The sequence below is a fragment of the Cotesia glomerata genome, linkage group LG3, assembly GCF_020080835.1.
Source record: "Cotesia glomerata isolate CgM1 linkage group LG3, MPM_Cglom_v2.3, whole genome shotgun sequence".
Classification (NCBI taxonomy): domain Eukaryota; kingdom Metazoa; phylum Arthropoda; class Insecta; order Hymenoptera; family Braconidae; genus Cotesia; species Cotesia glomerata.
In genome coordinates this window covers 2655293-2668151 of record NC_058160.1, presented here as the reverse complement: position 1 = coordinate 2668151, position 12859 = coordinate 2655293, and the positions used below count along the sequence as shown (strand labels likewise).

The following is a 12859-nucleotide window of genomic DNA, read 5'->3' as shown; positions in this document are numbered from 1 at the left end:
GAATATTTGCTATTGCCATCTAATATTTAGCCAAAGTCAACAAAACCACTGCTTGGTCTCGGCCTCAGCCTCAGGATCCTTTTCTACATTCTCCGATGGTTTCCTCCCTCATCCTGCTCCTGTTCCTGTTCCTGTTCCTTTCAACCCTCTCTTGTTACTTCAGGCTTCCATCAGCCGTTTTTCCTCATTTCTGCCGTCCATTACACTCGTTAATAGAATAATAAATATACAGCATTGAAAGTATTTCAGTTTGAAATTAATTTTCCTGGAAAAAAATTAGTTTTTGTTGGAAGATGTTTTTTTCTTTCTATTTTTTCTGATGGAGAAAAGTTTTAGGAATGTGTCCAGTAGAAAATTCGATATATGATCAGACAAGTAGAATCTGCAGTTGGAATTGTAGTGGTGACTAATGCAGAAGCAATGAGAGTACGAGTCCGTTGAAGTGTTAGCCAAAAGCAGAAGGTAGAAGGTAGAAGATGGAAGGAAGGGAGGGAACCCAGAACTAGAATCTAGAACCTATAACCCAGTACGTCATTCTGCGTTGAACCACGTCTTCCGGTAGGTACCCACGGAAGCGAGGAGGAATTCCGCTTTCACAGGCGACGTAATTCCAGAATCAAACGTGAGGACGAGGCATTTCATTTCAATGTTATATCCAGTAGCAGCAACGTGTGCTGACATCATCGAATAAAACATCTCGCTAGGGATTTTCACGCCGTTACCAGAAACTACAGACTAGACCGTCTAGTCGAGATTCTACGGCAGATTAAATAAAGAAAAAAAAACTGCTACGAGAATACCAAAGACCCACCGCTAGCTACAGGACAATGTTACCTTCCAGAGTGGATGATATCTTTTATTCGCGACTAGACAGAATGCTGAGCATTTTCAAATATCAGATGTTGTAATTTATAATTTATGATTTTATGCAAGGAAAGATTGAGGTGCGGAAAGCTGGTTAATTCAGAGCGTAGATCGCTTGAAAAATTTATCACGGGAAATTTTGAAAATTTAATTTGTGTTTGAAATTTTATATAATTTTACTGAAGAAAAATTTAGTTGATTTAAGAGAAATATTGTTGGTCTGAGGATAAAATTACTATCAAGAAAATTGGTACAAACCAAACTAATAATTTTGTTTTTTTTAAGAATTTTTTGAATTTTCATTCAATAATTTTTTTTTCACGTTCAAAAAAAATTTTTATAGATAAACTCATTGTGTAAATTCACTTTTGATGGGATTAATTAGGAATTATTTGGAACTAAATATCTCTAAAAAAAAGTAAAATTTTGGACAATATTGTTCTTGAATCAACCATTTTTTTTAGTATTAAAAAAATTACTTTTAACTTAATTTTAACATCCTAGGTGTTCTCTAAATCATTATTTAAGAATGATCAAGACTAAAAAAAAACCTAGAGTCCAGTAAAATAATTCAATTCACTCAAAGATAAAATTTTTCTTAAATCAACTAATTTTTTCCGTACACTGAGAGACAATTTTATTTAATAGTAATAAAAAAGTTTATTTGGACTTGAAAAGAAAACTTAGTTAATATTAATAAAATTACATTACATATGAATAAAATTTTCTTAAATACTAATATATGTTTATTAAAATAGCCACGAGCGTCGCTTTCATTTGTTGTCATTTATACAAATATTAAGTCATTAAAACAAATCTAATCTAAAATAAAAAAATTAATATTCATTAATTAATTATAATATATTCAAATAGGGGAGGGTGGGGTATAATGGCCTCCTGGGGTATAATGCCCCCCCCCTCAAAATTTGGTCAAAAAATATTTTTTTTTTTTTTTTATCAAATTATCATAAATTCAATATATTTATATATTTTTGAACTAATATATTATACCTGGGGTATAACGGCCCCCCTTCAAAATTTGGTCAAAAAATATTTTTTTTTTTTTTTCACCAAATTATCATAAATTTTCAAAAACGTAACAATATTAATATTTTCAAATAAAGTCTCAAATGTAAATTATTTACAATTATTAAATTATTTATTATTTATATTATTAAATCCTAAGAAAATTATTAATTGTTAGATTGTTTGTAATAAATTTTAATAAAACGTAACAAAATTAAAATTTTTTAACAAAACATCAAATGCAAGTTATTTACAATTGTTAAATTTAAATTATTAATTATTATTAATGATGAATTTTCATCAACGGTGAGGGCCGTTATGCCCCAGAAAAAAAAAATTTTTTCAAGAATTTTTCCAAAATTTTGGTAAATTCGTTCATCATAGAGCCAAGGTAAACTAATAAGATGTTAAAAAACCACAAAAAGTAATAATCGGCTTAGGGGGGCCGCTCTGCCCCACCCTCCCCTATATTTTCACAGTAAAATCTTTTAATAAATATCTCAATAAATAAATAGTATAAAGATTTTTCAAAGAGACATCCTAACCTAACCTACTTGTTTACTTCCCCTTCCCCTTTATTAGCCAAGTAAATGTTTTATTAAATAGTCATAAAATTTTATTACTATTAAATAAAATTGTCTCTCAGTGTACAATTATTAATTGTCGTGCTCCATTAAATAATTTTTTTCCACCCAGTTAATCTTCGGACCATCCTAAAAATAACTAATTTCCTCAAAGCAGTACCGTAGACATGAAATAAATAACAATAATAATTCATCTGGTTGTCGTAGTGGAAATAAGTTTGTAGTACGTGTCCTGAGGCACCCAAGACATAGTTCACCGAGGTCGGGGGTGTGATATGACGGATATTTGTTGTAGGAAAAAGACACCCGACATAAGATGACAAGGGTGAGTGGAGGTGAAAGCTCGCTGCGATATGTAGACTCTATAAATGAGGTTTAGGTCTAGGATGTACACCATCAGGCATCAGGCATTTGAATATGCCGTTAAGGGTCGAAGGTTGCTCCTAAGACACAGATATAATGTCTAGTAAGTAAGTGAGGAAGTACGCGAGAAAGAGAAAGACAGAAAAAGCTTGATATGGAAGACGGAATATCTCCATACATACATACATACAGATATATATTTATGTACGCTTGAGGACTATGGACTAGGGACGTGAATCGGTGAGTGAAGCGACTGGGGTGAGAGATTCGCGCATATCCGATGCCACGGGGGTCGCGGGTGCTAAGGGATCGGCGAGGGTGGGAGATAAGGCCAACACGGAGCAAAGCTGTACCGGGAAAGGGACTGGAGAGAATGAGAATTAAGGGGGAGACGTTTCCACTATTGATCATCGAGGCTCAGAGTGTAATGCTAATCAGCCCACCCTCACACCCCTTACTCCTTACTCCTTCGCACATCCCCTGGCCATACTACCCCTATTTCCAGTTCCGTCACTCACCCTTGTTCTACACTAGGCTAGACCCCCAAGGAAAGAGAGGACCGAGGAGGACCAAGGATGAGGGTGAGATTCTCTCCTCGCTCTCCAGATATCTCTAGCACACCCTCATCCTCATCCTTTTTCTCACCCTTACAGTCTCTCAGTGCACGTCCAACCCACCTACTCCTCTCCCCTCCCCCTCAGCTCTGCTCTCCCCACGGAATCCTTCTCCGCTGTTCCGTGACACCGACTCGCAAAGATATCGACTCTGCTGACACCCCCCGGGACCTATTCACTGGACGAGTTCCAGGAGTATCTAGGAGACAGGTACACATTTCACGACACAAATTTTATTTTTACCCGGCTCTTACTCTTTTTTTGAGATTTTTATCCAACGCAGAAGATGATTGGAGAATGAGAAGGGGTGGGTTGTTTTAGAGGACAGGCTATGGTAAGAGAATTTGTTAATTTTAATACTGAAAAAAAAATTAACTTCTAGAGAAAAATTCTTGAACCAAGAATATAATTTTTAAGAGGATAATTGTCTTGAATTAAAACGAAAAATTTTTTACCCCTATGAAAAAAAAAAAATATATATGTCGAAATACGTAAAAAATATGTTTTAAATATATTAAAAATCTATAAAAAATATATAAATAATATGCATAGTAAATATATTTTTAATAACTTACTTTTGGCCGATTTTCATATATATTAAATATATTTCAAATATATTTTAGATATATTCAAAATATATTTTTTTTATATTTTTAGCTATGTATTTTTCATGTATTTTAAGATATATCTTTAATATATGTAAAATATATTTAAAATATATAAAATATATATGAAAATCGGCCAAAAGTTAGTTATTAAAAATGTATTTACTATACATATATTTTATATATTTTTTATAGATTTTTAATATATTTTTTACATATTTCGACATATATTATTTTTATATTTTTTTTAATGGGGGTATTCAAGTGAAATATCCTTAAATCAAGAATTTTTCTACTCAAATCAAGAATTTTTTTCTTCAAAATTATATACTTGATTCAAGAACATTTTTTTTCTGTGAATAAGTTTTATTAACTGTTAATAAACGATCTTTTGACTGATGATATAATGAGTATTGATTAACAGAATAAATTATTTTCAAAATAAACATTTTTTTATTATTATATATTGGTTGAAGAATAAATGAGTTATATTGAGAAAAGAAATCTAGAGATTGGAGTTACTAAAATTTTTTAATGATTGAAGGGCATTTATTTTTAACTAAGGAACGAACGGATGGCAGGACTAATTTTGTAAAGTAAGTTGGAAAATAAGTACTTGCAGATTGTTAAAAAAGCCAGTTATTAAGTATTTAGATAGTTGTATAAATAAAAAGTTTACAAGCGGGTAGTTCAGTTCCTTCAATTTTCATGTCAATTAAGTTTTATTTTAAACATTTGGATTTATTATTAATTGGCCTTTTTACCCGTTTGTTCTTAATAGAATTTATTTTTACATACTCTATAAACATAAATTAGTGAAAATTCACTGGAATAACTGAATATTCACTAATTCTAAGTGCCAATCGAACCACAGTGGTGGTTTCACTTATTCCAGTGAATTTTCACTAATTCATGTTTAGAGAGTATATTTACCGCTATCTTGTTCCAAAATACAGAAATTGATGATTAAATTTTTACAACTTTGTGTTGAAAAAAAAAGTTAAACTCTAAAGTATGTAAAAAGTTCTATTTCGGCGTTCTAATTAGCAAATTGTCAAACTTCATTTTAGAAAATCTTCCATTTATATGAAAAAACAATTAGTTCAAAATTTATTATCACTTTAAAAAACAATTTAATATCTAATAGAGGTATAATATTTTGATTTGGATCATTCAATTAATTTATAATTAGACTATTGTTACATCAAAATGTTAAAAAATCACCCTCTAAAAAATAAGGAGTTAGACCAATTGTTAATTAGAACGTCGATTTATCAATCTACTTTTATTTATAAATTAAAATTAAAATTTTAAATACTTTTATTTCTTCGCGATATTAAATTTTGTTGATGAAAAAAAAAAAAAGTGAGAACAATATTCTTTGAAATTTAAGCAAGACAGAGTAATAAAAAAATATGACAAAAAAATGAAAAAAAAAATAATTAGAGTAAAAAAAATGAGCTCTAAAAATTTAGCAATTGTATTTTGAAATTAACCATAAAAATTTTTGATAAAGCGAACTTATACAATATAAAATGAATGTAATATTATGAACATCAATTAATGAAATATCAATATAGTGATTGTTGAATGAAGAAAGTAGCGAACAAGGGAAAGCAAATAAAATATTTTAATCGGAGTGAGTGGTCTACTACAATAATTACATCAGCATATCGGCAAACAGGAGTCAGCGTTGCTCAGGATGGAATATCGTCTGCGTACATATATAATATAACATAGTCGCTCACCCGGTTAGTCCCGTTCTTTAGCAATCGAGTGATAGAGAAGACAAACAAATGAGGAGAGGGAGACAGATGAGAGCCCCAGAAAAGTAAGCCCCTAATTTCTCGCGGGGCAAAAGTTGCCAGCCGTAAGCATCCCGAGGGGTGGCGCTGCCATTGAGAGAGCAAAGAGAATCAAGAGAGAAATAAATGTGATAGGAACAAGTGTAGGAGAGGCTCCTGAGGGGTGAGAGTTCATTCTGGGAATGAAGAGTCTCCATCTAGAGATCGAAAGAACAGAAAAAAGTTGCTGTCGCTTTTATTTTTTCCGAATCAAGAGGTTGGTTTTGCTCAAGAGAATCCAGTCAATCGCCGGCTGGGCGAGAAGAGAGTTCAGTTTATATTGGGAAAAAAAACTGGAGGCAACGCTCCCACACCCCACTGAAACGTAACGTTTAAACTTTTTATGAGTTGCTGCGTCGCCACTCGAGCGGAGAAATTTCAATTTTGCCACCGCGTCCTCGACTCCCTTCAAGCCTTATATTTTCGCTGCTCCTGGGCTACTGTCATACATACTTATACTTTTGTCTATATATTTTCCGGTACAAGTCCAAACCAATCCTACTGAGTATAAAAGTCTCTTATACGCACCTTCGATTTTCCATGTACTATTCACCGGTACTTATTTCAATTTACTTTTTTACGCTACTCTCGTAACTAATTCTACGGTTAATCTTTGACACGCTCGCTTTTACGCTTCTCCAAATTGCTATTTTTAAAAATAACATCCATATTTATCCATTATTCAAGAACTTCAACGTTAAATTCAACGGGTGTTAATATATTTAAGTGACTGAATTATTTAAAGTGGATTAAGGAGACTATGTAGGTCTCGTATTGTTAATTATCATTTTATTAATTCAAATTTGCTGAGAAATTAGTTGAAATAAGCTTTGGAAAAGGTTATATATGTTTTGGAAAATTTAAGGGGTTTGAAAAGGAGAGAGAGTTTATTTTTATCTTATATAAGGAGATATTAAATGTAAATTGTAATTATATTTAAGGAAAATTTTAAAAACTATTACTTTAATTATTCGATGCATTATTTATTTACGATCTTTAACCCTATGAGATCTTGTAGTGAATTTATAAAGAAATGAATATCATTCACTGATAGAAGGATTTCTTAGCATTTAAGAAGATTTCTTTGTATTTAAGAAATCATTTCTTAGCATTTAAAAAATATTTCTTTGTATTTAAGAAATATTTCTTAGTAGTTATATTTCTTAATATTTAAGAAATATTTCTTTGTACTTAAGAAATATTTTTTAAATACTAAGAAATGATGTTTAAGAAATGATTTCTTAAATACAAAGAAATCTTTTTAAATACTAAGAAATCCTTCTGTCAGTGTTCAAGAAATAAAACTTTGAACCAAGATAAAATTTTTATCAACTCGAATAAAAAATGAAAATTTTTAAATCAAGTAAAATTTACTTAAATCGATAATTCTTTGTATTACTTGAAGAATTTTATTTTTTTTTTATTTAAGACAACAGAATTTTTTGAAATGATATTCTCGGTTCAAGTTTATTTTTCTTGAATTAATTTTATTTTTTTCTTATCAATTTAGCAAAATTTTAGACTAATTCCGTTCATCTTAAAATAATTCTACTAAAATTTACCGAAATATTTGTACTTAATTTATTAAGAATACAAAGAAATTTTTTGTAAAAATAAAAAAAAAGAAAAAATTTTTTTAAATAAGAGAACAAATAAAAAATAAATGTTAACTAATATTTACTAATTTCTTATCGTTGAAATATATAATATTATTATAATTATTATAACCTTTTATAACTCGAATGAAAAATAAAAATTTTTAAATCAAGTAAAATTTACTTGAATCGATAATTCTTTTTATTAGTTAAAGAATTTTTTTTTTTTTTTATTTAAGACAAAAGAATTTTTTGAGATGATATTCTCGGTTTAAGTTTATTTTTCTTAAATTAATTTTATTTTTTTATCAATTTAGCAAAATTTTAGACTAATTTCGTTCATCTTAAAATAATTCTGCAAAAATTTACCGAAATATTTGTACTTAATTTATTAAGAATACAAATAAATTTTTTGTAAGAATTAAAAAAAAAAAATTTTTTTAAATAAGGAAACGAATAAACAATAAATGTAAATTTATATTTACTAATTTCTTATCGTAAATATATAATATTATTATTATTATTATTATTATTATTATTATAACCTTTTAAGAGTAATAAAAAATAAAAAAAGTAAAAAACACTAAAAGAGTGCACCGCATGCAAATGATAAAACCTCACATAAAGATCAGTTCATCTGAGATTTTTTTTATTATTTTATACTCGTTCCTTTTCTCGACGAGACGTGAAAGAAGAAAGCTAACTCAGCATTGCGCAGGCCATTTTAATATGTTGACGGTTGGGCGAGCGATGAAGGGGTTGCTAAAGAAAAATGTTTAAGTAAAAAAATGATAACCCAGCAAAAGATGGCGAATAAGAAGAAGGAGCCTGAGAAAATAACCGAATGTTGTATAGAAACTAAAAAAGAGTAACAAAAGAGTCTGAGCGAGTAGAGGCTGCGCGGTGCCTGGGATATAACTGAAAGGGGTGGCCAAGAAACTCCTAGAGGTGGTAGGCACACAAACATTCAACTACCACCTTCCACCTTCCACCGACGAAACTAAAAACTACGTTTACTTAAACAACAAAAGACGTTTGTTATTGGACATTTGAATTGTCTCTCTGTCCTCGAGGCCGCTTATTGGCTGAAAACGCCCCGCCACCCACCACCCGCGACCCGCCAATCTACTGCACCTAGACGAACACAATATTTATTTTTCGGTTCCATCAATAAAATTATCTGTCTGTACAAATATATATACTACGGAACACTAAATAATCTTCACTTATAAGTGCAGTGTTCCATTATGCCCTCCCCCCCCCTCCTCCACCGACTGAGACCGTCGTTGGCTCAAGTCCCAGCTAAAGTGCTACCAATTTATTTTACAATGCTTCTCTACTTAAATTTCTCTTTGCTGTTAAAAATTATCCGTCTGTATTTGTAAATTATACACAGACTATAGACACATCAATGGGGCATTTTATAAAAATTTTCATTCAAAGAAAAAATTAAATGACCGAAATCATTAATTTTTAGCTCTCCAATTGATATTTTAATAAAGAAACATTAACAGAGATAAGTTGAAAAAGCTGAAGTGAAATTTTCATTTTAAATCTGGACTAATAGAATTTATTTAAAATCTTCTGTTCTTGAATTTCTGTCAAACATTATTTAAATAAATTCTTATTTTAAGATTCTAAATGAAACATTAAAAGATGTCAAACCTCTCAGACACTTTAAGTACATACATAAGTAATGGCAAAGTCTTGAATGTTTAACATGTATGAAAAATAAGCGTTGTACTGATTATTTCTTCGCTGTTTTTATCACGGATCAATTCTTTATTTTAAACAAATGAATAATTACATCCATTGGTATAATTTAGTTGAAACATATATTTATTTACCAGAAAAAAAATTTAACTTGTACAATTTACAATACTGATAAGAAAATTAACCTGATTTAAGAAAAAAATTCTTTACTTTGGAAGTAAAAAAAATTTTTTAATAAATAAATTGTTCTTGATTTAAGTATATTTTTTTGATAGAATAATTTTTCTGTTGCATACAAGATTTCTTCAAAATTAATTTTTTTATCCAAGAATTTTTTCTTGAATCAAGTAAAATTTTTTATTGAAAAAAAAAAAAATAGGTCAATTTCCCATTTCCAACCTAATTTTCCTCTCAAACTTTTTAAGAGCCTTAATTCCCCTGATAAAAAAATTCCAAAGCTTCCAGATAGCATAAGACAGCCCTTCTCCCCAAAAAATCCCGAAATAAAACCAACAATGTCGATGACATATAACAAAAGAGTCGTCAACCTCCAATATGTTCGTCTGTTGAATGAATAATAAATATAGCTCTCAATGCACCGGTGAATTATTAACATCTCTCGTAGAGAGAATGTCCTATCAATTTTATCCCGAACAATATAATAATCCAAGCCCGAACGCGAAATCCGGGGCATCTACTAATAGAAACATTAAATAAATTTACTTAGCGCTGTTGGTCCGTTAAATATTGTAAAATATCCCGATAAATATTAAATAACTATTGATAAATCCAACAGTTCTCATTCTGTCATGAGCATCACCTGCCAGCAGTGGTGTCCCTTAACTACATACTCGCATACATGCCGACTGTTGATATCTATCTATAAATATACATCACTGCTAAATGTTATTGTACATGTTACATATTATATATCATACGTATATCCATACACACATATATACATAAATGCATAGATATATCCAAATGCGCCAGAAGCCGCCCCACTCAGCTCCAGCGCCGCCTACCCACCCCCACCACACAACACCCGCCCCTATATCTCCAGCCTTGTTTCTCCCGTGACATAACAGCAGAAAGCTTTGCAGAAAGCTTCTATTCGGCCGGAACATGCACCGTTACGTGCAAGGGAGACACGTCATACTACCCAGCTTTGAGTGTCTTCTCTGTACAAAGATGGAGATAGCTCAGGGGAGTGGGAGACCTTGGTGATGGTTTCGTCTGGCTGGGGGGAGGGAGGGGGGTAGGGTGGAAGTGGATGCCTGGTAGCAAAGCCCTTTGTCGTGTTCACTTACCCACTTGTACTAGCTAAATCCCCACCATCGCTCCAAACTTATCTACATTATAGCTAAATATTGCATTATTGTCTCAGGCCATGAAAACAGGCCAGTATGAAAACCTGCGAGTGTGCATCCAAGTTCGCTCCGCGAATCAATCTTCGGTCCCAATTGAACAGTAACCAGTGAAATAGTCGCCGTTTGGTCAGCCGTACCTCGCTCAAAATCAGTAATTATCATTATTATCATAGTAATTATAATAATAACTACAAGTTCGAGGGCAATAGTTGTGTTTCGCGCATCAGCCAAGCTGTTTAGAGGCGTACTACTGTAACCGGTGATCCTCCCTTCCAGAACAGAGCGTTCTCCTTCTCTGGAGATCTTGGTAGCCTGCGCAAGGCCATTTCAGAAGCCACCACCCCCTTTACGACTACTGGCACTGGTACTACTACTGGTGCAACAACTACAACAACACACATTCTGCAAATGAACATTTTCCGTCCTTATTTATCTATCATGCATGTATAGATATATATTGGTGGCTGTTGTAGCAACCCAACATCCAACATTGCACGCCCTTCCAGGATCGCTTATTGCTGGTACTGATTCTGCTGCTGCAAGCTCACCCCCTGCTGGCATCTCAACAACAAGTACTTGGTACCCGGTAGCATCCGACACAACACAGCAACTCGCCCTTCCACTACCCACTTTTCCTAGTCAGCCCTGTCGCCTCTCTTCTGGTGATTCCGGGCAGAGTTTCTGTACAGCCGTCGTACAGACCTGTTTATACTTTCGGGCTAAACATATTTTGTCTACTCTATTTTGTGGGAATTGATATACTCGGTAGGTTTTAGTCTAAGTCTAAGTCACATGACCAGACTCACTAATTTATCACGCTAAGACACATCAAGAAAATAAGAGCGAAGATATATATGTGTGTATTCTGTATCTGTATGGAAAGCTTCGGAAAGGGGTTGGGGAGCTTCCCTCCCTTGTGCTTTTGAGGGGCTTCGACACGACTGCTCCCTTTCACCCCTATACACACCAGATCCTATACCTAGGATATCTCTCTCCCACTTGAAGCTATTTCTCGCTCATTTGCTTTTGCTTTGGCCTTTCTTTTCTTGTCTCCCTCGCACCCGGGTTTTTACCCACGGGCATCTTTCTCTCTCGCTCTTTCTCTCGTGCATTCTGTTCGGAGGATCCCCACTCTCGGGCATGTTGCTGCCACTATGATCATTCGTTGCATCGAACCTTGGGAGATAAACAAGACATGATGCAGTGCTCTGTTTATTGCTTGTTAATATTTTTGTTTGGTTGTTGTTCTTAATATTTTTTAATTGTTTAGGGTATTTAGTGCTGTATCTGTGATTGTTTATGTGATTTTAAGTGAAACAAGTGATATGACAGTGACACATTGGATTTTTTCATGACTTTAATTTTAAAGTCTTTTAGTAAAATAGTTTTGAGATTTATATTGAATTTTTTAAAAGTGAATACTGACTCGAATTTTTGATTTTTTGGTGGATTTAAAAGTGAAAAATTAAAATTCAATACAGAAATTATAAATTTTTTTTTATTTTTTATTTTGAAATTAAAAGTGAACATTGATGATTTAATTTCGTAAATTTTATTTAATTTTAAAAAGTGTTTGAAAATATTACAAGCTGACATTAAAAAAAATTTTTTTTTAGTTTTTTTGTGAGTTTTAAGAACTAATTGAAATTTATTGAAAAATCGCAAGCTTTTACGAGATTCTCGTGAGCTAAATAAAAAAATATTTTGACAAGTGACTTTGAGTGTGTGCAATAAAAAAGGTGGTAAATAAAAGTGCATGACATTTGGTGGCCATTTGTGGAAATAAAACTGGCGAGTCGACAAAGTGCGTGCTATTGAACGAAGCGCGTAGCACGCACTGATGAAAAGCTACGAGAATTGGGTGAGATTGCCGGAGTAGAGCTTAACTTTGTGTATAGTATTATATACAGTGTGTATCGTCATTCGGGCGCCGACGCTTCGCATTTGTACCGTCGGTGGGGCATACTCGCAATATACAACATAAACTTCACTACAGTATACTAAACTTTCTCTCTCTCTCTCTCTCTCTCATCTGTTCGAATGAGTATGAGCGAATAGCGAAATTGTGTAGGCTACAGCACGGAGAAATGCCAAAAGCTCAACGCTCACCCTATTTGTCCTCTATATTTCGGTAGTCGCGTGTCTGTCGTCCAACTGCTTGCACGTATTGCGAAAATTCCGCTAAATTTTTCCCGCAAATTTAAATTTAAAAAATAATTTCAAATTTATTTATTTATTTATTTATAATAAAAAAAAATTTATCATATAAATATTGTCCGCC

The 12859-nt window shown here is 32.4% G+C and overlaps 1 protein-coding gene across 20 annotated transcripts in view; it reads left to right on the top strand.

Moving 5' to 3' along the window:
• The window catches only part of LOC123262111 (forkhead box protein P1-like), a 237823-nt gene that overhangs the window by 183448 nt on the left and 41516 nt on the right, over positions 1 to 12859 (top strand). The window contains exon 1 of one of the 20 annotated variants that reach the window (XM_044724171.1): positions 12229 to 12439. The exons of the other annotated variants lie outside the window; for them this stretch is intronic. Within the exon in view, the coding sequence (XP_044580106.1) occupies positions 12419 to 12439 (21 nt within the window). The 5' untranslated portion in view covers positions 12229 to 12418. Of the gene's footprint in view, positions 1 to 12228; positions 12440 to 12859 lie in introns of those variants that run through there. 20 annotated transcript variants of the gene reach the window in all.